This window comes from Callorhinchus milii, unplaced genomic scaffold (genome assembly GCF_018977255.1).
Source record: "Callorhinchus milii isolate IMCB2004 unplaced genomic scaffold, IMCB_Cmil_1.0 Scaffold1, whole genome shotgun sequence".
NCBI classification, from domain to species: Eukaryota; Metazoa; Chordata; class Chondrichthyes; order Chimaeriformes; family Callorhinchidae; genus Callorhinchus; species Callorhinchus milii.
In genome coordinates, this window is record NW_024704742.1 from 34,996,329 (window position 1) to 35,021,516 (window position 25,188).

Genomic DNA, 25,188 nt, shown 5'->3' on the forward strand with positions numbered 1-25,188 from the left:
CAGTCTTGTTGTGCTAAGCAAAAACAGACCTGGAAGGTCCACCATCTGACCTCTGGCATATTCATGCTCAGTTGGCTGATCTCACCCGTGGTATTATAGGTGCTTCCTTTCATCTTGAGCTGGGGTTGGGATAGGGGGAGGAGGCGTGAAGAGGGGATAAAAATCAGCCTGGCTTTCCCTTCCTAGTCAATAGGCAATGACTCCTGCTGATAAATCCACAAGTTTATGTCAGATGTGGACAGGATTAAGATTTGCGGAGATACTTCTTCACCTTCATTAAGCAGCCTCCCTGCAGCCTATCAACAGAGGCTGCTTGGGGTTGAGTTGACAGGATGCTGGAAGTTTGCAACTGAATGAACCTGAGGCACGAGCTTTACTGAAGGGCTCTCGCTTCTCAGGTTCAAGAACATTATATACAGTAAAACCCGGCATTTCCAAACCCTGCAATTTAACATGTTTATCCTCTATTTCTGTGATTTAATGCTATGCTGTAACTATGCTAGTGCTGCCATCAATAAACAGAAACCAGTCCCTAAGGGCCTTTTGCCCACCATTGTGTACTGAGATTGTTATCTGGACACCTTGCTAAATAATGCTGTCAACGGAATATTTAATGCCATAACGGGATCAAATGTAAGAAGCTGCCATGCTCGGCTCTGGCTGAAACGACATTTTTTGCAATGGTTTGTGTTTCTGACAGCTGATCCCTATTCAATTTGTACTCCCTGTCAGCAATGAACCTAAAGTAATTTTAGCGTTCTTGTAGACACTAAGAGGAGGGGATGAGGAGAGAGGGTTAATTCAGGTAAGGCATTCATGGTCCTTTATTCTCTGATGGATTACAGTGCAGGGTTTTGCTATCACCCCAACTGAAATGTTTGCCTCTTCTTGCATCTCTCCTGAGTTGAGTCCTTTGCCTCAGTTACACCTCATTGTGGGATACACTATTTCTGAGAGTGGCGCGAGTGAGTAGCTTACTGCCGGCTGGGAGTGCTGCCAAAAGTGCGGAGAGAGAGAGAGAGAGTGATACCCGAGCTCTGCTCAATATCATCACATCTGAAATTCATTGGTCAATCTCATTCAGACTCCTTGTGCTTATTAAAACAAAATTGACCTTTAAAATGTTGGCTGTGTACCGGTGGTGAGTTTTACCGGCAGCAAGTTTTATTGGGTCTAGATTTACTCTATTTGTGTAGCATTTCAGATTGTCCAGAATTTAGAAGCCTCAATTTTGAAGACGGTTTTCTGTAAGTTTATCTTCTGTAAGTTAAATAGAGTAAATCTGGACCCAGAAGGCATTCATCCTAATTGATTAAAAAATTTTTTTTACAGCACTGCAATAAAAAAAAGTATTTAACCTGCAACACTAAAAGTGCATTTATTTTTTCACAAAGTTTAAAGACCGTGAGTGGTATTCACTGCTAAACAGCTCTGTGGCTCTAAACTAGCCACATACAAGTTTTCCATTTCAATATTACTTCAAAGAGCTTGTTTAGAGCAGTGCTCTGTGACCACAAGTGTCTAAGGTTTCCCCTGTAAAATACAGACTATTCTGTGAAGCGCTTTGAGACGTCTTACCGAAGTAACAAAGTGCTATATCAAATGCAAGAATTACTGTTAATATTATTGTAAGGTGCTCTCATACTGCGTTGTTTCAACATGTTGAAAATGCCATTGCTAAAAATGTAGCAATTCCTTTTGAATAGTTTGTCACAATTGTTAACAGTATAGGTTTGTCATAATAATTTTCCTGTGACAATGTGCTAGAAGTATAATCATTTGTTTTCAGCTGCACAAGCACAAATGAGCAATGTGACATGAAGTGAAAGTTATTATTTCAGTGGTTGTAGAATGTTATTCCAGGCTTGTTTCTTTGTGTTGAATACAATTCAATACAATTTGCATTTATATAGCACCTGTCATGTCGGGAGGCTCTCTCAAAGAGCTTGGGATGTAAGATGACTCACTTTGATCTAAACTAAGATAGAGCGTGTGATAATTGAGTTTGATTGCAAAAACTGACTATTATTTCTCACAGCCTGCAGTAGCCAGTGTTTGACCTGTGAGTCGCGTTCTGCCTGTTTGTCCTGTAAAGACCCCGCTAAAGTTCTGCTGTTTGGGGAGTGCCAGTATGAGGCCTGCGCCCAGCAGTACTATCTTGACTACTCTACCATGACATGCCGAGGTAAGAACAAGATGAATCTAGATTCTCTCTCAGTCTAGGATTCATTTTTTTTTGTCAGTTGCTGCGCTCTTCAAAGGCAAATAGTGAACGAAACAGTGGGAACAGTGGGATTGAATGAATATTTTGCTCTGCAGACTCGATTGGCCGAATGGCCTCCTTCTGTCCTGTAAATATGTATGACTCTATGAATCAAGTCATAGAATTTCCAAGGAAACAAAACACAGGCTGACTTCATGCAAGTTCAAGGCAACTCAGCTCATTCAGAGTAGCCTCAGACTTCTGGTCGGCAAGTGTGTGATCATTTGCAGTGTGGCTTGGCCAGGATAGAGAATTGTGGCAACAGGATTATAGTAAATCTCTTTAGCTTGTGGATGATTTAATCCCCAAATGATGAAGAATTTTACAAGGAAATTGATCTTGATCTGCTAAATCTGCCTGTACTCAAATTAGAAGGAAGGTTTCGGTATGATTTAGGAGTGACGCCACCTGCGATGGATTGGTCGGTGGAATTAATTTGGATTCAGAGTAAAGTCATGGTTAGGAAAGAATAAAAAGATATTTATTATATGCAGATTTGAAGTTTGCTAGGAGAGGCAATATGGACTGTGCAGAAAGCCTCTCTGAAATATATGTGTTCACTAACTCAGAAAGATTAGGATGCCTGTTTGTTGACTGAGAAATAAATATTTGTATTGGCTTCAGGATGAATATGAATGTTGATGATTGTTAATGGGAATATTTGCATCAGAATTTATCCTGTGTCCAACATGTAATTTGTCGCTGTGTGAGTTAGCAGTAATGTGGAATGATTGCATTAGGTTATTACTGTGTAAAGAACACTTTATTACTGATGTCTAGTGGCCTGTCTCCACACACTGTTGCATTCATTTATTATTTATTATTCGAGTGCTTTTTTGCCTTCACTGCTTTCATTATCGATCTTTTATTTCCTTTCGCTTAATTATAATTCCTCAAATCTGGTATTATCTGGATTTTAACCTTAGAAGGAGAGAGGCTTGGGTGTCCTATTTATCCTAGAACTTGTAAAATAGCTATGTTTATGTTCCAATTTACACTTCAGAGTGAATCCATAGCGGATTAGCTTCAGAACAAAATTTAAGGTGCAAACTCGGGATGAATGGAGCTGCTTCTAATGCCACAGTTATGTTGTCCACAATGCTGTCTTGTTGGCAGCTATGTAGTGCAATGGCTTTGACTGACAGTTGTTCCTCCACACCAACAACAGCAATTTTAGGTTTATAGAGCATCTTGCACTTCAGCAGGACATCTCAAAGCCCTTCACTACTCGGAGCCCGAGCTCAGCTGGGGGTGGGGGAAGCTGAGAAGGGGGGCGTGAAAGGTTACCAAAAGTGCCATTGAAAAAATATGGTTTTAAAGTGGGCTTTATCAACAACAATAAGAACAACAAAAGGCAGGGGATGTGAAGCAAGCCGGAGCTCGCTGAGTGGCGGAACGGGCAGGTTGGTAGGAGATCACAGAGGTAAGGGGAGTAAGGCCATGGAGGGCTTTGAAAGTGAGGCCCAGGATCTTGAACTGTATCCTCTGTGATGGGAAGCCAGTGGAGTCGGGCGAGGATGGGGGTGATAGGGTTACAGAGCCTGGTGCAGGAGACGACAAGGGTTGCAGAGTTCTAGATGATCTGCAGCCTATTAAGGGGAGGCCGACAGGTAGGGAGTTTGCGTAGTCGAGCCTAGACCCGTGTATGAAGATCTCGGCAGGTTGCAGTGTGAGCCAGTGGCGGAACCGGGCGATGTTGCAGAGGTGGCAGAAGGCAGAGCGAGTCATGGCGTGGATGTGGGGTAGAAAGAACAGTTGAAAGTGAAACAAGATGCCAAGATTCCGGACTCGCTTGGTAAGGTGGAGTGTGCATCCATGGATGGTGAGGCTGTCAGTGCCTGAGGTGTTGAGGTGCTGATGGGAGACAATCAGGAGAGCTTCGATCTGGTTGAAAGTTAGCTCTCATCCAGGACTTGATGTCTGACAGATAATCTATCAGGACACCAAGGGTTCTGGAGTCGAGGGTGGAGGCAGGTTTTAAAGGTTTGCAAGGCATCATAGGCACAAAGTGTGTTATCTGATGGAAGGAGCATATTGAGCAGATGGCATTCTCACACTCATTCCGCAAGGGCAAGGTTCTGTTTCCTGTAGTAATCCTTTTACAGATGAAATTGTGCCATAGTGGAGACTATGAAAAGCACAGTGTAAACAAGGTAGTTTCTACACCTTTGACAACTGGTGTTGATTCTGCAAAATGAGAGAGATAGAGAGAAATTGATCACATAGTCTAAGATGACACTCCAGTACAGTATTGTGGGGGGTGTTGCATTGTCGAAGGTTCTGTCCTTCGAATAAGATGTTAACCAAGGTCCCATTAAAGATCCCTTGGCACTATTCGAAAAGTGAAGGGAGTTTTTCCTGATGTCCTGGCCAACAATTCCCCCCAATAAAAATCGATTACACCGTGGCTGTTTGTGGGACATTGCTGAGGTCAACTGGCAGCCACATATTACCCACAAAATACACAGTCAAAAAACACTTTACAGTAAATCCTGTGAAGTGCTGTGAGATGTCTCAATGAAGTGATAAGGCACTAGATCAAATGCAAGGTTTACTATTATTATTAGAGAGGTCAGTCTGCATTAGGTAGATATTGTATTGAGCATATTTGTTTACTCAGTGTCAGCCAGCTGTGACAATGTGGCAAGAATGATACACTGCGGAGTTTCAAATCCAGGCTGCATTGTGTTGAACCCACTAGCTACCCTGGATCTTATGATAATAATAACCATAATAATGATTAACACCAATTTTCTGTAACCTGATTTAAGTTGCAATATAGGATGCATGCAGGAGTCACTGTTACATTATTCTCAGTTTCCATGCTGCAGTCCTCGACCTTCAAACACTTTCTTTTATCCCGCTGATGCTGCACACTGCAACACGCTCGGATAATGTTTTTAAATACTATCATTCAAAAGCCCAATGAACTGTTGGCTTTGCTCCAGGTATCTTCTCCACTTCCTTGCATTCCTTTTGTAAAACACTCGATACCAGATGCTGTTTAGTAAAAAGAAATTGTGCAGAAGAAGCCTGTAAAATAAGCTTCCACCCCAGTGTCAGGCAGATATGAAAAGTCACTCCCTGGCCTTAAATGTGTTATACCCACTGTCTGCATCACCTATGTGGTGTTAGAGTGAAAACAAAACTAGTCCTACTCCAAAGCAACTTCTTTTGTGATTGTTTTCCAATTTTTTCCCTTCCTCCCGAAGGCAGTGACCCTTGTTGGAGTACAGTTCATTGTGCATGAATAGACCTGGTACTTGCCCAGGGAGCTATTCTTCATGCATGAGTCTGGTCAATGAGTGCTAGTGATAAAGAGGGGAGATGGGGGTCACTGGAGATGTGAAGAGAGGGAACTGTGCCTCACTTTTCCCCTCCCTAGCTCCAGTTCCAGAGGTGCATGACATAGGCAAGAAGATACCCAGTAGAGCAGTCTTCCCAAAAAACATATGGCGAAAGATGGATTAGGTCAGGATCTTCAAAGTGATGGATCATTTTAAAATTTACATCTTCCATGGTTTCAAAATTATAGATGTAAGAGCATTGTAAGGGGATTTTGGTAAAACAGTAGTTAATGAGGGTTATTCAGCATTAATTTCTATTTGATCAGTAAAAGGGAGGTGAAGCCATTGTTGATTATTGAAGCGTCGTAAGTGACAAAGAATGAATAATAATAATAATGAAGAAGAATGAATGGTTTCAGCAGAAGAGAAAAGCTGCCAGATTTAATTTTGCTTGATAGAAAGTTAAATATTTGGAGGAATTATCCAGGCGGGGAAAATGTTAAAGAGAGAATTCAGTGAGGTGGGAAGAGATGTTTTCCAGCTGCAAGAGGTTGACGTCAGGTGAACCAGGAGAGCCAAGGAAAACAGCATGAATAATAATCATTGCATTTGATATCACACATTTATGCAGTCAAAATGTCTCAAATTGGTTCACAAGATTTTTATGTTTCTGTGAAGCATAGTGAATATTTTATCTCTGCTTTTCACAGTGACTAAGTACAATGTGCATTACCTTCTAAAAGCCAAGTGCACTTAGATTTCAAACACCTGATGCCTGAAGAAGGGTAAAAACCAAATTCTGGTACCTGGTGTGAGAATTCCTGCATCACTGAGAGAGCCATGGAAACAGTGTAAAATCATCGATAGCACGTTACATTCTGAAGCCACCTCTACTAATGGTTTTCATTGGATCAGAACTTAAATTTAACTTGTTTGCTGCTGACTGTTTCTTTTATCCTTTTGATACATTTTCCTTGAATATTTGATGGCACCTTAGCATAACTTTACGGGGAAAAAGTAACACCTATATATTTTGACAGAATGTGACTGGAGTTGCAATTCTTGTAATGGACCCCTCAGAAGCGACTGCCTGCAGTGCATGGATGGCTACATATTGCAAGAAGGATCCTGTGTTAAGCAGTGTTCATCAGGCTTTTACAAAGCAGGGGAAGAATGCATGCGTAAGTCTATATCATCTCCTATTATGCTTGACTAAGATGCTGATTTACTTTTTTTTCTATTTGATATGTTTTGATTGTCAAATAAAATAGGGATTTGATCAATCATAAAACAGAACTTAATTGACGATTAGAAACCAATGGCAACTTAAATCAGTTGTTTCAGCTCAATTATTGCTAGAAAAAGAGATTTTAAAAATCCTTTTGTTTCAGTAGAAATAAATTTGTTTCTGCCAACTAACCAACTAAGATATCTTTCATTTCTATATTCTATAGCTTGCAATGAGCATTGTTCACACTGCACTGGGCCCAGTCTCTGTAGCCGGTGTGAAGCACCTTACCTCCTGTTAGAAACACAATGTGTTCATGTCTGTGCGAAAAGATATTACTCCGATGACAGCCAGCACAAATGCATAGGTAAAGATGAATTACTTTTTCTGTGCTGGAAGGCAAAATATTTATGCTGTATTAAGTTTGCAGGTTACAAGAATGTACTATTATAAAACGTCAATTTAATTTGTGTTTTGCATTTGAATAAGTTGTTGCAGAGGTGTTGATTGTTCAGTAAATATTTTCTAAGACGAAAAGACTGTTATTTTATCACAGACTTCATCTAGGGCAGGAACATTACAAAGATAAAGAGCTCAGAATAGGTGCTTTGTGATTCTTGATGAGCAGGATCTGACGCAACTCCTAGTGCAGCAGTTTCGCTCTGTATTATCCGTAAAATATCATATTCAATCATTTGTTCTTCCAAAGTCTGTCACAAATTCTAATTGTCTTATCTAATATTTACTCTGAAGTGTCACAGTCAGCCTTGTTTCATTTCTCGTTTTCTCTTGCTATTTCATCAATGGGCAGCATGTTCCACTGGATGTTTAGAGTGTGACAGCGCCTTGAGATGCACACTGTGTGACAGTCCCACTTCCTGAAGAATGGGCTCTGTGTTGCTGATTGTGGTCCAGGGTACAATGGTAATACACACAAGCACGTGTGCGAAGGTAAGAACCTGCGAAAGAATGCAACCCTTATTTCTACTGGTTGTGTTTTCTCTTTCCATTTGGGAATAAACGATGAATTCCTATTTGTGCAAAACAAAGTGACTCTGAAGTCTATAAAGAGATAAGAAATAACCAGATAGACTTTATCAATCCATCAATTCCAGGGAAAGGTGGGGACTGTGGTGCTGATCAGGATCAGAGATTCAGTGGAGCACAGATTCCAAGAGAGCCAGACAAGGTTTTAATCTAGGAACGTGTACATAGATTAGCCTGACATACATGGTGCAGAGTCTAGTGTTTCAGGTGCTATCAGCTTGCTGTTTTGCTGACTGCAGGGCTGTGTTTTATACTCTTCAAAGACGAGTCTTGTGATTAATTCTATCTAGTCTTTCAGGCCATTTTGCCTTAAAATCTGAGATGACATAGAATTGTGGAAAATCCTTAAATTAAGTCTATTTTTTAATTTAGTGTGTACATTTTTTTTCAAATTTTCTCCCCATTGGCACATGCCTCTCTGCTCCTGGTCTCACCTCCTCTCGCTGAGGTGCAGGTCCACAGGCACCGGATTACCCTTTAGTACTGCCTCTTTGAGCCTTTACATTGAATGTCAGCTACCTATTCCACTGTAGAGGATGTTACAGCTGACCTGACCTCTCCCCACCCAGCTGCTACACATGCACAACCAGTGGACAATGCTGTAGAGGCACCAAGAGCAGGAACCTTGATTCATTTCCCCTCCCTACCCCTGGATAGGCTGGGGCCAATTTGCAGCCTGAGGCCAGGTCAATTTAAGAGCTAGTTTGCTGTAGCAACTTCCAATTGAAGAATTTTCCACTATTCTGTGGAATCTTGAATTTTAAGAAAAAATTGGCATACAGACTAAAATTAGGTCGAATTTTTGTTTTCTTAAGATTCAGGTGGGTGGTTATTGTATCAGTGGAACTGTTACCCTAACCCTAAGCCCTATCAAACTATTATCCTCACCCACACCAAACTCTGTACCCTAGTCCTTGCCAGGCTCCACTGGCTCCCTATTACAGAAATAATCGATTTATGTTCATGCAAAAAATTACTTCAAGCCATGGTACCTCCCTCTGACTTGCTTACTCCCCACTCCACTAACCGCCTCCTTTGCTCAGCCGGCACGGGCACCTGCATGGCTCTCGTCCCTTCTGCTACACCATTGGTAGCCATGCTTTCAGCCACTATGCAACAAAACTATGCCTCCTCTTAGTCTGTTTTCAGATGACATTTGAAGTCCTCCCTCTTTGACTGTGCCTACAGTCACCTCTCCCTGGTTTGGCATCAAGCTCCGCCACTGTTAAATGTTTTGAGACACGAGCCCGCATGAATAGCACTATGTAAATGCTAGTTGTTGTTATTAAAATGCTCAATAAAACCTGGTGCTTTTATGGATTGCTAACATCTGGGGGCAGTCTTACATAGATTGTACATCCCAGAAAAAGGTCACGGAGCCCAATTAATCCATTCTGGTGTTTGTACTCTACATGAGGTCATGGAATCGGGCAATGTGTATTTTAGATTATTTGAGGTTAGCCGCTAAATCCATATGGCTGTTGGCCAGTAATGATAAATGAGAGGACAACAACGCAAGTTTAAGATGAGTCAATCTTAAGCACCACAGTGTGTATATGTTAGTACAGTTTATCGTGCCAGGCATTGATTTGACATGAATGATCCTTAACTTTACCACAGTTGCTGCAGTGGTAAAATGTAAAACTGCCAATATGCTTAAAGTAAGGAGATCTTTAATCCCATTAGCTCACTAAGCTTTTTTACAGTGTAATATTTTAGCTATGATTTTAATAAGGTAAATAAAGACAGTTCTCTTTAAGACAAAAGAGATGATTACACTAGCAACAGGAACAAGAAACAAGTAACAATACGATTTATTGAGTGAGTGAGCGAGCGAGCAACTCCGACCAATCCAATGTGCTGGTAAACTGCCTGGTCGGCAATATAATGGTATGGTGTATGATTCAGTGGATACCTGTTATAAAGCACTTCAGAGCTGGACTGTGGACACTGACATTTGCTTACCTAACAAATCCAAAAGTTGCATCTCAGCTCCATCAGCCTTCGGAACATCGGCTGGTTTGCCGGAAGGCAAAATAACCCACTTTCAGATCCTCAGGTTACTTCTGCAGATAGTCATACTCGATGTCCCAGAAGATATCCTTTTTGTCTTCCTACCCACTGATTGGCTATCATGGTGAAATGCAGATGGAGCCGTCAAACTTTCTGTGCTGATGTGCAGTGAATGCAGAAGGGCTGGCCAGTGATACTGTCTTGCTTTAACCCTGGTTGGAATTTTATGGACCCCAACAACCATTGTAACAGGGTTCCACCATAACTGTCCAACTAGCATTCGTATACCTTAATATTTTAGATGGTGGGGTTGAAAAAATGGTAATCCTCGTCAATCTCTAATTTGGTAAATAATTTGGTTGTTGCAGTTAATGTTCAAGCACCCACCCTACGTAGAACCAGTCCAGTACTTGTGGAAATCGGCGGAACTGAGGCACTAAACACTTCTTTCATCAGCCTGCGTGATCCTGACACACCAGTTGAAAACCTAATTTTCCATATTGTCAGCCCGCCTGCCAATGGGAAACTGATTAAAATGGAAAAGGGCAAGGAAATCCATCTTCAGAAAGGAAGCACTTTCACTGTCAAGGAGATCAGAGAGCAAAACATCCGATTTGTTCACGACAAAGAAAAATCAAGGTAAGTGCAGCTTTAATGGGAGAAAAATGTTACAATATTCATTGCAAATGCTGGAATCCTTCAGTGTATAACTGACACTTGGGCCAGCGATGCCAATGTGGTATGAGGATCAGAATTTTTTTGCCTTGGTTTCGGAGCAACTATATGTTGTTCCAACACATAAAATTTAATAATAATAAAACATGAATACTAGCCTTTGTTATAGTACATGCTCACATTGAAAAAAATCAAAGCATTTTACATTAAGTGTGTTGTGGTTGTTACTGCTTTTATTTAAGCAAATGTGGAAGCTAATCTGGCCAACATTGTCTCCCAAACTGCAATGATATGAATGATTAATTCATCTGATTTCTGATGAAAGGTACTCTATTCTAGTCACAAACTTTTCTAATAGATTTAATACGTGTACTTGCACAGGAATCGCTCATATGGTTGGCAATATTGCAATATTTCCACACAAAATAGTAACTTAAACATTTCACAATAACAGATTGCAGGAATCAATTTTGTGAAATCAGGAACAGATTGTGCTAGAAACACAATTTGCGTGCCAGTTGTTGAATGTAATATTTGCTACTGAATGAACAGTTTTATGGGACATTGCAGCTTTAATAATGCATTTAATGGTGGAAACCTTTGGTGCATTATTATACGTGAGGCCAGAGCTTTTAGTTTAGGAAGACATTGTGACTTCCAAGTGTAAGCTTGGGGTAGATTTGTTTCAGATTAGGGATAATCATAATAATAATAATCCTTTCAATTGATATAGATTTTTTTCAGGTCAGGAAGACTTCTCAAAGGGTTTCACAAGGTTTACTGTAAAGTGTAGTGACTTGGTAACCTGAAGGTGATTGCGGCAGGCACTTTGTGCACAGCAATTCCCCACAAACAGTCATGTAGTGAATGATCATTTTTTATTTGGAGAAATGTTGGCCAAGACACTGGGAGGCATACCCTTCTCTTCTCAAATAGTGCCATGGGATCTTTAACGTCAATATGATCAGATTTAACGGTTAAACCTCGATTTAACATCTCATCTGAAGGATGTCACCTCCAACAATCAGCACATCCACAGCATTGCATTGGGTTTCAGTTTAATGGACCCAAAAATCCAAGGAATCATGCTTGTCAGCAATATAGCATTTACTTGCACGTAGAAAAATAACATTTATGTTAGCTCAGCATCCACTTTGAACTCTGGACAAAATATAGGTTCTGATTCCAATCTCTAATAACAAAGAAAAGCTCTGAGATGCTATCCCATGTAAAGGGCACGATATAAATGCAAGTTGTTAATGTTGATGACTGCTGTCAGGTGGGATGGTTCACAGCCAGCAGGACTGAACCTGTGATACAAAGCAGCGCAAAACTAGCCACTTTACTGGCCAGTGTTGCTAAAACTAACTATCCGAGCAAACTGCTTCCTTGTCCAATTTATATATTAAAAAAAACTCAACGGATTCATCCATCACATTGTTGTTTGACATTTTGCTGTTCAATGCATTTCTTGCCCGTATAACGGCAAAAGTAACTCATTGTCAGTGAAGCACTTTGAGCCGTTGTGATATAATCGGCTGTTTCAAATATGAGTGGTATGGGTGTCCACAATAATTCTTTGACTCCTGTAAATCTGCCTAAGCTTGGGAAAAATAATACATTGGTTTTATTTTATTCCATTTACTTAAATGAGATGCAATGATTAGAATATCGAGAGCTACTCAGAAACTGTGGAGCCTACTGTGGAAGTCAGATGGGATTTCTGAATCAAGAAGGAATAATTTGTATTCTTTGCAATTTATAGATGAAAGCTTTATAAACTGATGCACTTCAGTGCTACACAGGATATTTATTGCCTTGTCAGAAAAAACGATTATTTCCTGCAGTGATTCAACACTGATGGTGTTATGGTATTTAGTATTTGTGTACTTTATATTAAACTCTATTTCTTAACATATCATCCAACAGCCAGGGCTGTACATTATATGGTGTGTCAACAATTCCGTGAAACACAGACTCATCCTGGCTCAGTTGGTAGCATGTTCTGAGTCAGAAACTTGTGACTTAAGTCCCATTTCCGGACATCGAATTCCAAAGCCTAGACACTCCCAATACAATGCTCTGGAAGACTTGTATTGTTGGAACTGCTGTCCTTCGGAGGAGATGTAAACTGAGATCCCATACTTATAATAATATTCCTTGCATTTGTTATAGCGCTTTTTATGTCTTCTAGACATCTCAAAGCTCTTCACAGAATATGCTGTAAATATGCTGTAAAGTTAATTGACTATATTTGTGGGAGAAACGCGGCAGCCAATTACGCACAGCAGTGTCCCACAAACAGTCGTGGATTGAAAATGACCAAATTATTATTGTTTTGTTTTGGAGGGATTATTATTAGGCGTGTGGAGTAAGGAAACTTGCCCAAGGTTTCGCCCTACCTGGAATTGAACCCAGGTGTCTCGCTTGCAAGGCGAGTGCTCTAACCACTGAGCTACAGAACTCCAGAAAATAACTTGAAAAGAGTAGCGTTTCTCCCATTGTTCTGGGCAAAAAAAATACAATTGATCATTTGCTTAATTGGCTGCTTGTAGGATATTGTTGTGTGCAAATTGTCTGCTGCGTTTGCCTACGAGATACAAAAAGCTTTACAGTATCCTATGAAGTACATTGAGATACTTAAGACTACTTTTGAAAGAAGTTCATTTTAATTTAATGTAAAAAGATGGAACATAGTTCAAAAGAGCTCAAACGTTTCACATGTTTTTGGAAGAAAATCACTTTTTTGGGGAGATATACGATCTTCGTCTAGATTTACTCTTTTTATCTAGCATTTTAAGGAGACCAGAATTCGGCAATTTGTTGCATTTGGCCTGGACTTTGGAGTTGATTTTCTGTAATTCTTAAAAGAAACTTATTATTCCCCCCTGGAAATAACTTCAGTTATGGAACACTTTGAATAAGGATATGTATTATGGTTATTTGCAATGCCATCAGTCAATATTACCACTTCTCAGAATTAATTTTTTGCTATTTTACAGTGTAACATTTATATATTTTCAGAGCCTCAGAATATAATTTGTTACTCAAAAGAAAACCTGAAGCCTTACAGTGTACTAAAACTAGGCAATTGTGAAAAACTTCACAACAGGAAGAATCCCTGCAGCAATATCCCACCGTTAAACCGTTCATTTGAAAATGGGTGATAATATGAAGCAAGTCTGACAGCTTGCAACATAGATTTTAAAACTGTATCATGAATAATTAATTTCCCCAGTTTTTTGCTGCACCCTCAGATGACTCATCACATGATGTGACTTAACACTCAGTCATATCTTTACACTGGTACAGTAAACCTCACATAAGTCATATCAATTGGGACCATACATTTAATATGACTTATGCAAAGTAAGATTTATGCCAAACTTGCATAGAATATGCACTCTTCAATGGGACTTGGGCAAATAAACTATTTAGGCGATTATGCTATTTATACCAATCAGACTTATGCAAGTTTTACTATATTTGTTTACAGAGTCTTTAACTTTAGTCTTGTCTTTTGTACCTTGTTTTTGACAGGAATGGTCAGTTCACCCTGAAGGCCAGTGATCTGCAGCTGTTCTCTCGTCCAGAAACAATTAATATTCAGGCCTTTTCACTTAAGGTAAGAATGGAAACTACATGTTTCCTGCCCACACTGAACAGTCTGTGGCACTAAACTTTTTTTCAAAAAATATGGAGAAGTTACCGGACAGAACAGTCGTTTAAAGAACAACAGTGCCAGAATTATATTCTGAATTAAAAACTTGCTTCCGATTATGCCAATGTTTTACTCTGCTTACAGATTTCAACAGGATACATGTAAGGGAATGTAAATTGCAATAGGAATCTCTAATTGTGTCCATTTGCAAAAGTGGAAAAGAAAAAGGATCTGGATGTGATTATTGATCATTTCAGTGAAGGTTCCCAGTCAATGCAAAGCTGTTCTTAATTAGGCTAATCAAATGCATCTTGTGGGAACGAGTTGAAAGACTAACCTAATCTTGTAGAGATTGCCGGTGAAGCAATAATCAAAGTGTTGTGTGCAGTTTTGGTATCCAATCTTCAGAAGAACATTGATGTGCTAAAGAGAGCACAGAAAATAGTGGTAGGGATGATTTCGAAACTTGGGACCCTAAATTATGAAGAGAGGGTGAAATGTATTGTCGTTAGAGAAAAGAAGATTGAGAGGTGAAATAATCCATTGTCCGAGCAAACTAGAGTATCATCAGCAGTGACCTGATCACTCAGGACCATTGACTGCCAGTCATTTTATAGCACTGCGCATTGTAACATAGACTGATTTAATGGATGTAAACCACAGCAATATAATGGAATCGACTTGTACTTGCTTATCCAAAGATGGAATGATAACCCACTTCCTGGAGTGATCTAGTGAGAGATGCTGTTGCCATGGCATCTTGCTAATAACCCTAAGATATGATTCAGCTCATTAATAGCCAAGCTGTTTTCATGGAGTAAATATCTGCCAGTTTGCGGAATTCAGTGAACTCTTGTATTATTTACAATGGATGGCTGCATCAGTGTACTTTCAAATGAGAACGAAGGAAAAATATTTTGCTACAGGGTTTTTTAATCTACAGCTGCAAGAGTTTGAAAATGTCTTCAATTGCTTGTTTTCTTAATAGGAAAGAAAATCAAGTTATCTTGGATAATTATCCACCTTTGCAATGGATGCCTACACAATACATACACAATTACAGATTCCTATTGCAATTTACATTCTCTCACATGTATCCTGATGAAATCTGTAAGCACAGTAAAACATTGGCATAATGGGAAGTGAGTTTTTAGTTCAGAGTGAAGTCTTTAGATGAAGATACTTTGCTTCCATTTCACAGAACCTGATATCCTTCACCTGGACAAGTCCAAAAAAAATCCACCTAAAATGACTGCAAATTATATAACTAAAAAATCCCAGTTAATTTGCATTGCAGCATTCACCACCAACAGCATTGCTAAGATAGCCAAGTTTGACCAGAACAGCAAGCTATGTTTTAGCCCACACAGTATCATCATTTGGGTTTAGTTTCTCTTTTATTCATGAGCTAAAGAGAAATTATTTGCGGATTAAAGCCAATAACAGTTACGCTGTACACAGAATACAAACTAGAAACTGCAGCACAGTCTTTTCCTTTTATCTATGGATATTATGTCTCCGTATGGTATTACATTTTTTAATTTTTTAAATTTAATGCAAGTCACTCTTTATTACATTCCATATGTAATTGTGAAAATCCTTTGTGAACCTTTATCTTCGAAACATGTGTTTGAGGAGAGACTTAACTTTTGCCTGTACTTTGCTACAAAGAATGCACTTCTGATTGAAGATGGCGAAAAATCCATTGAAAATAAATTGATCATTCACCTCCTGGGTTATTGCTGTGCGCAAATTGTCTGCTGTGTTTGCCTACAAATACGTAATCACTATACTTAATGGAAATTATTGTAAAGTGCTTTGAGACATTCCAACATCATAGCTCTATATCAGATGCAAGGATTATTATTATAAATGATCTTCAGGCAAGTGTTCCTAGACTAGCTATCTTGAATTCTCTTTGAGCAAGATTGCTAAGTTAATTCTAATTTGTGAACAAATATTGCCGAGTGTGTGTTCATTCTTACGTGGAAAGCGATTCACCATGCTCAGGCACATTTTATGCAGATTCTTGCATGAGAATCCCCTCAATTTGTGCTGAATTAAAACCTAGGCCCCGAAGTGAATGGACCTTGAACTAAATCACTAAAAACTCTCAAGGCCCAAGGTTTTGACTCAGAACGCTGGAAAGTTTCTGCCTGTGATTCATACTCTACTTTACCTCCCATACATGTAGGAAAGAGCATGGTCTCTGTGCAGTGGCTACCGCCAATGACATGAGCAGTGTTGGGAACTAACCAAAATTGGGGATATAATGCACATTTAATCCTGTGTTCAACTACTTCACAGCTCAGTACAATCCATGTAATCCCAACTGTGCAATCTTTACCCATGCCCAGCTTTATCAAAAAATTAAAGGGACTGTACTTTTCTCCACAGTAATATGTTTAACATCTAGAATTCACTGCAGTAGAGGAACAACATTAATAAGGGACTACATAAATCTTGAAAAGTAACTTAACTGCAAAGGAATACTATCCAGTATATTCAGTATATGGCATGCTCAGCTCACTGGATCCTTTTGGAGACATTCCATAGATTGACTGAACTCAAAAGAGTAAGTTAGTAGTCAAAACAAGGAGCATTGAAGACAAACGTACCTGATATCAGGTATTGCAGCTCTTTGAAATCCTTTGCCTTTATAGTGTGTTTCTGGTTCAGATGAATGATTGGCCCTGGAGCTTTGTTTTGTGGTCTGGCATAGACTGTAGTTATTCAGTCAAGTGAAAAGATAATTGAGCGACTGGTTGCTTTGAATCATAACGCCTACCAGAGATTGTTTGTTCAACATGGCATGGAGCACACTTTTGAATCAGTTCGCGCAACAAGCAAAGCTTTGATTTAACATTGCAAACATATAAGATGCTCTCAGATACCCGCCGGATCCTAACGCTTTCTTCTCCTGCAAATTGTATGGGTGGGATAGTGCAGACAGTGGATAAAGATTACATAAGAAGCCCTGCAGGCTAAATACCTGTCCATTCTATTGAAACAGCACTTTTCTTGCATAGAAAGGTGCACCAGGGAAGATTTGGAGAGGGAAGTGGAAATAATGTTTGAACAAGTTATTCTGTATTCTTATTCTGCAGTCCACTTCTTTGAAAACCATCATTATTAGGATTGCAAGCCTTTCGAAGCAGTATTTTCAAATAAACCCTCCCTGAATAATTTATGAATTATTCAATTATCCTGTCAGCGGACACAGGATCAATGTTTTGTGCTCTGCATTAATCACACAGATTTACATATCAGGCTAATATGGTAATCTCTCTTGTTTATGAATTTTTATAGACCATAAACTGTACATTAAAGTTCACGATAAATATCATGAATAATTCACGAATATTAATTTACCCATCTTTGATTTCATTAGTAAGAAGGTACAAAAATGCTCACTGATCTGTTTCGACCCCACTATCCACATCAGCTTATTGCTAAGAATGATTTCTGTGTCAGACTTTATCGCAGGAAGATTCTGAAAAGAACTTGACCAAAAAAACTGGGAACTAGAGGCAACAAATGGTCAACAAAAATAAAGGGCTGATGAACACTGTAAAGACCACCACTGTAGTGCACTTCTCTATAGCATCTATCATTTGATAAAATACATAGACGAAGAATACCATCGCCATTAGTGATAGGTTCACATACACTCGATGCTATCACTTTCTAAATGTAAATTTAAGCACTCCGGGGTGCAACTCTGCGTGAAGGGTGCTATATAAATGCAAGTTGTTGTTGTAAACTATTGGTTAGATCTCACGGTTTTCTCATATTGGTTAAAAAGAGTGAAATATTTCCTGTCCTCCGTAAAATATTCCCATTGTTCAACAGTTTCACGACACAAATTGCAACAAAAAAAGACCTTCCGGTGTGCTATAAGTTTAGAAATATAATTCCGCATTGCTTTCAAATGAGAGAGACAGATAGATGATTATTAATGACTCTTTTTTTCACAGCCTCCATATGTACTGACAAATGAAATGTTACTGGTCAGCAGAGGTGGAATGGGAGCCATTTCTAATCTCGTCCTGGACATTGAGGATGAGGACAACCCCTCTGATGTGGTCCTTGAAGTATTGGACCCTCCAAGACATGGCCGTCTGATTGTGCTCCCAGCAAATGTGGATGTACAACACTTTCAATTGAAGGACCGGAAACACAGACAGCTTCATTACATTCATGATGGGACAGACAACATGTACGATCGGACACTGCTGCAGATAAATGATGGGCATAATTTCCTGAACGTTCTCTTCCAGATCAAAGTTATTCCAGATGAAAAGGTACCAAGCTTTTTTGAAAACTATCTTTTTCCATTCCATAAAAAGCCTTTGTTTTCAATGGGAGATTCTCTGTTTATCAAACCTTGAGTGACAATTGTGCTGAAAACTGGAAAAACTGAAGTATTTGCAAGTGAAATTGTTGTTAAACACTGGTGACTGGGTCACCATTTTCAGCAGGTAAATGTTTTTGATATAATTGTGCTTTTTTCACACATTGTGGTTTGAAATGCAGACTCAGACAGTGCTTGGCATTAGATATATGATGGGCTTTGTCACCCTTTGGCTGAATGTCATTAAGATGATGAACAATGAAGTAATGAGTGGGCTGCAGTTTGTAGATCAACTTGGTTTGGGGGTGGGGGGGTGATTATTTGGCACTACAAAGCATTCTGAGTTTTCAGCAAAAGTGAAAGAAGTGCCAATGGTTTGTAGTTCACAAACTCCAAAGACCTCAGTAATTCCCAGCAGAGCAAGGTTAAAGATTTTACAGCAGATATTTATGTAATTTGCGTAGTAGAAAGGGTGCAATTTGTGTTTCGTTTCAGCCACGGGCTTACCACATATGAAATATGCGATTTCTTCATTCATCTGGTGCACACACAGCACTGCCTGAGAGTGCAGTTAGCAGGTGCCCAGGTAATTGATGATAATTATTACTTCAGTTTTTTGCCTTGGGAAATGAGCTGATATTGAGTTTATAATCTGAAAAGATGTCTGTCTAGACTTTGTTCAAGTAAAATCTTCTACGAGTCAGCTGGTGCCTGTTTAATTGTAATTGGACAGTCTGCTGTACTGAGTGAGAGAGAGTCACCAATAGCTGTTGGTAATGGTGTTTTTCAGTTGATCTCAGCCGTATATTGTGGGGAAGAGGCAACTGAAAACTGAAGGGACAGTGACTAAACTGGAAAAATATCCAAGCTGCACTATCCTCCCCCAGGGCTTGCCTGTTCTTCCTCTCTGGGATGGTGTGTATGTGACAGAGGACCCGTGGCTGAAATTCCAGCTGGCGATACATGTCGTGCCTTTACCATGTTGGTTTCTAATGGGGATTTTCCCCTTACAATTACACATCACCCAAAGCACAAAGCATAATGCTGACCGGAATTTCAACTCTCCAGTTCAACTCTCCAAATATTCTTTTGAGAGAAATAACACAACAATATAAGATAGTCACTGGGCCCTCTTGCTGTTAGCCTCACACATGTGTGCAAACACGAAAAATCTTTCCTTGCATTATTGTGCACACCTGGGTTTTAAAATAAATTAAGCTCTCCCTATTAAACTGTTTTAAAACTCCAACCCCTTTTTATAATGTTTTTCATCCCATCCACCTAGGTTTAAAACAATGGGCAAGAAATATGCTCCTAAGTCTGTGCTAATGACACTCTGTAATCGGTGTGCCCGACTGCTTATATATAAAGAGTTTGTCTCCAGAAATGGAGGCAACTTATAGCAAAAACTCACTGGTCATCCCAGAGCTAAATTTGAGGGTTGTTTTCGAGTTCGAGCTCCTGTGGCCTCCACACAGAGGAGATCCCAATGTGAAATGAATAGGGTCAGCATCGCCACGACCCGACAGAATCACTATGCATATGTGATGACGTTACACGTTTGTGAGTGTGTGCAATATTATTGTGTCACCAATGCCCTCTTGAAGGGCAGAGGCTCGAATGCCACGGAACTGCTGTTTATCATCGCACTTCAAGCCTACAGAACCACACTCTGAAAGTGGCATTAACTTGACCTCCAGTATTCCTGTTCTCTAAGTTGAAAAGAATTCCCTTGCTCAGTGTCTCAGTTAGAAAGTTGTCAAAACTGGGATCTTAGAGATGTGGAGTAAAAGTTACCCGAACCACTGTATTAGTTCTAGCACTGCTCATGGGTAACAAGCTTTGCATTTCTAATTATAATCATGAACCAGAAGATAGCTAGGGTTAGTAATGAGTTTTTAATAGACCGCTATACCTCTGTGCATTAGTTCACCAATATTCAGCATCACTGGGTCACTTAATACTTGAAGTCTTTAAATAAATACTAAAATGACACTCTGTAATCAGTGTGCCAGGCTGCTTTTGTATAAAGAGTTTGTCTCCAGAGATGGAGACAACTTATAGCGAAAAATGGTAGGTCGTTTGCATTTGATATAGCATCTAATGGAGTCCTGTAGCTCAGTGGTTAGAGCACTCGCTTTGCAAGTGAGAGACCTGAGTTCAATTCCAGGCAGAGGGTGAAACCTTGGGCAAGTTTCCTTACTCCACACGCCTAATAATAATCCCTCCAAAACCAAAAACAATAATAAATTGGTCATTTTCAATCTACAACTGTTTGTGGGACATTGCTGTGCGCAATTGGCTGCCGCGTTCGCCCACAAATATACAGTCAATTCACTTTAGAGTGTGCTCTGTGAAGCGCTTTGGGACGTCCTCCTGACGTGAAAAGCGCTGTATCAAATGCAAGGATTATTATTATTAAATTCAGCATGATGTCTCAACTACCAGTTACTAAGTGTGGTATTTAGCTGGCATGTTCTTTGTGAATACAGTAGTGTTTTATTCCAGTGCATATTTTAATCATTAGGTAGCTGACAGTTTACTCAGCAAAACACATCCCTTTTATCATTTATTGAGTCTCTCAGCAAACTCTTCACAACAGCAGTTTTACCTTGTGAATGTCATCGTGGCCATCAGAAAATAAATGAAATTTTATTCAGAGTTGATGACTTGTTTTCTCTCTGGGAGTGGTTTTAGCTACCTGCCTGTCTTTAATACACATTTGTGGGTATTTTTATACAGTGGTATTTAAAAATGGAGCGTTTTGATAATAAAGTAGCACTCTGTAGCTGAACTGAATGATCTTCAATGTGGAAGTGCTGACAGAAATTTGCAGGAAACAGAATCACATGTGTTCCATTAAACTACTGCTCCAGGCTACATTTTTAAATATAAGCCCGGCTTCATCAAGACTACAGAAGAACCTCACAAGTACTGCCACACATTTGGGTGGAGGATCGTGTGGGAGTGTAAATAAGGCATGGTCCAGTTAGGCATGGCTCCATGCTTTAATTCTATGTGAACTTATGATCCTCTGTTTGATTGCTACGTAAGGCAGGGGAACATACCCAGGGTTTAAGCGCTCCGAGACTCGACCCGGTGTGAAGGGCACTATGTTGTTGTTGCAAGTTATTGTTTTGGTAGACCTTGCCAAAAGGAATTTAGAGCAGAAGGTTGAGTTTGCACACAAACAGGGAACAACATTTACATAGGAACTGAGGCCAGAATACAATAATTGCTGTTCCAGAATTAAACCAATACATTCCTACCTAAGATAAAGAGAACTCTGATTGACCAGACACATCTGCTCAACAAAAACACTTGTTCATTATGTGGGGCGTCCTTTTTCCTCCTTTTTTCTCCGATTTGAAATGAATTCAACCAGGGTACCTCAGAGATTGCACCTGGAGCAGTATTATAATAGTAATATTTGCATTCAATATCGCCCCTATATTGAGACACCTCAAAGCACTTCACAGGGATCCTGTCAGGTTTAGTGCATTTTGACCTGATCATTTTACAGCTACAGATGTAGGGTGTGAGCTGTGGTGGAGCAGTATGCTATATTTCAGTCATGCCTTGGGTAGCTCCCATTTGTTCTTCTTCCTGATAATTTTCTACCCTTAAAAAAACAACAGACAATGCATTTTTTTCACAATGATAGGCTTTGGTTGGCACAATTTAGATTTTCAAGTAAGAAAATTCACATCTGCCCCCAACCTCATTATAAGTGAATTCAATCTACCTTTAGCAAGAATTGTGGTAACTGGGTTTGTGTTGCATTGTTGATGAAATCAGTTGAATTCTGAACCCGAGAAGCTATGCTCAAACCGTACAGTGCTCTCTCTGGTCAGACTGGACTGGAGTATTCCATTCATTTCTGGTTGTTGTGACATAAGGGTTGTGCCCGGGTCCTGGAGAGGAGAGCGTGAAGGATTCCTAGTGTTGGAGGAATGAGCAGTGAGCAGTGATTAGATAAACTAAAGCTTTTCAGCCTTGAAAAGAGACATCTTAGAGGGTTTGTTATAGAGGTGTATAAAATTCTAATTGATTTTGAATGGGATTGAAAGCAAAAAAATAAGAGGCCAAAGGTTCAGGGTTGCAAATACCAATTTCAGGACAGAAACAAGGAAGATTTTTTTTCACAGAGAGTGTAATTAACAACTGGAATGGATTACTAATGAGGGTGATTGAGGGTAGAACACTGGACTCGTTTAAGAAAATGCTTCTGAGAGGATGGTGGTATTGATATTATGGAACGATTAAATTAAATTGGCCAAAAGAGACTTCTTCATCTGAACCTCTCTTGTGAAACATAAGAAAAAAAATCACTTGTGTTTTATTACATAATAATTACATAATAATTTATGGATTAATATAAATTATTATTAATAATAAAATTTGTGTATTTTATGATTGAAACTATATTGCTGTGCTTTCAATGGATGAAAGCCCACACTACAGAATTATCAGCATTCAGGACTAAATAGCAATACATACTTGTGTAGCACCTTTCACAACGGGATGACGTCTCAAAGTATTTCGTACAAATGACTGGAAGTTTGAGCTGGGGGAAAAAACAGTAGGTGAGAAGGGGAGGGGAAAGATGGTTGAAAACGTAGTCGAAGAGGCATGATTAAGGCAGGTTTTAAAAGTGGAGACAAATTTGGAAATGTCACTTAGAAATACTTTGAAGATAGATGGACAGATGGAGGAGCAGGTTTCTAAACAAGGCCTGTACTTGGTCGGAGTGTAGATGATTTCATCACTGGTTATGCAGTGCTTCATTGGCCAGAGTTACGATCCCTTGCTTTGATGCGGTAAACACGGATATATTAATAAAAAAATTCCCCCGGGTCTAGATTTACTCTATGTAGCATTTTAGAACACCCAGAATTTGGCAAGTTGTTCAATTCAATCTTAACTTTGAAGTTGATTATCTGTAGTTTCTTAGAAGAAGTTGCCAAATTCTGGACGCTCTGAAATGTTATATAAATTGAGTAAATATAGACCGACGTGGAATATCTCCCCACTGCCTGTTTAGTTGTGTATGTGCAAGCTTGTAGATGTTCAATCAATGCTTTGTGGTCTACCTCTGTCATTCTAAAGGGCAGCGTTTTCACAGTGCACAATCTACTGCAAGTCATGGGAGAAGAGCACTGCAGAGGGAAAACTGTAATACATAAATAGCTGCACCTTATCAGTGTGGCCTCCAAATTTGTTTGGCAAACTTGCTTACTTGTTTAATTCTAAAGCCTTGTGCACACATTTGCCTATTTGACTAACATGGTACTTTAATGATGTTTGTCCTTTGCAACCAAACCCTTTCTTGTAATCATTTCCATCTTCCAATTTAAGCCACAATTGTTTGTGCTTGCAATGTTTCAATTTAGTTCATTTTGCAAAGTGATTGGCACAATTACCAAAGAGTTCAGCTCAATGTAGCACACAATTAGTTTGCGGATCTTTTAGCACAAAAAATCGACCAGAACATTCATTTCCTACAGTGAAGGGTCTCCTGGTGATTATGTGGATTACTTGCTAGATTTTCTAATGATTTAAGAGTGATAGATTGTTTCCCCCTCTCTGAAAGCTGGGGCATTCTTCAGTGTGGAAAAACAGATTGAAATAAACTGCCCCAGCAACAACAACAACTTGCATTTACATAGCGGCCTTCACGTAGAATAATGTCTTGCAGCGATTTACAGTGGCGGGAACAAATACTGAGCAGGGTTGAAGGGAGAAGCAGAGGGTGACCATAGGTACAGTTGAAGAGGTCATTTTTAAGGCAGGACTTGAAGACAGATAGAGAGAGGGCGCAAGCCAGATATAGGAGGTTATGAGGTTGATTTGTAAAGCCTAGCACTGCCGTGTTCAGCAAAGACCAGATGCAACATAAGCCTCTGCTACTGATATGCCAGCTCTTTGATTTTGTCCTTCGTACGCTGTTTGAACAAAATAAATTTTATTCATCACAACTGTGTTCCTGGAAGCTTATGAATAACGCAGGCGTTTCTTATTTGCAGTCTTCACTCTAATCTCTGAATTTCAAACGACTGATGTTCGTTCAGGGTCCCTTCCCATTCCAGCCACAGACTTTGATCTTCCGATCATGCCCCCAAAAAGAAGAGGTTAATTTTTCCATTCAGAAATTAAAGTTCAGTCACGACCGACAGCATTTCTTTTATTCTTCTGCTAAATGTGCTGAATGTTTTTGACTGCAACAAACTGTTGGAATGCAAGAAAAGGATGTGTACACTGCCCCCCTGTGCTCACAGTGAGAGGGGTCAGTCATTCAGCTAACTCACTCTGTAAAGGATCTTTGGGTGCCTCAGGATTTTCCTTAACTTTTTGATTTCTCTGTATATTTATCTGTAGTTCAAAACATTTCACCACTTTTGAAATGCTGGTTTTAGGATGACAGTCCAAAGTAAAGGGAATACCAGCCACAGGAACTCTGCTCTGATTCACTTCTACTTTGGAGCAGAGTGCTGGCAAACTGATGGGATTCCTCAATAAAGAATCCCTTTATTATTCTGATTGACTGGGTTGTAGGACACCGTTGTGTGCAATTTGGTTGTCATGTTCCCATACAAATGCACCGTCACTACACTTTACAGAAATCCCTTGTGAATCACTTCTCAACATTTGAAGTTTACA

At 39.6% G+C, this 25,188-nt stretch overlaps 1 protein-coding gene across 1 annotated transcript in view; it reads left to right on the forward strand.

Annotated features, from left to right (window-relative positions):
- Window positions 1-25,188, forward strand: part of fras1 (Fraser extracellular matrix complex subunit 1) — a 218,886-nt gene that overhangs the window by 132,186 nt on the left and 61,512 nt on the right. The window contains 8 exon segments of the mRNA XM_042341116.1: window positions 2,039-2,185; window positions 6,591-6,731; window positions 7,005-7,145; window positions 7,590-7,652; window positions 7,655-7,729; window positions 10,207-10,477; window positions 14,054-14,138; window positions 18,152-18,478. Of these exon segments, the coding sequence (XP_042197050.1) occupies window positions 2,039-2,185; window positions 6,591-6,731; window positions 7,005-7,145; window positions 7,590-7,652; window positions 7,655-7,729; window positions 10,207-10,477; window positions 14,054-14,138; window positions 18,152-18,478 (1,250 nt within the window).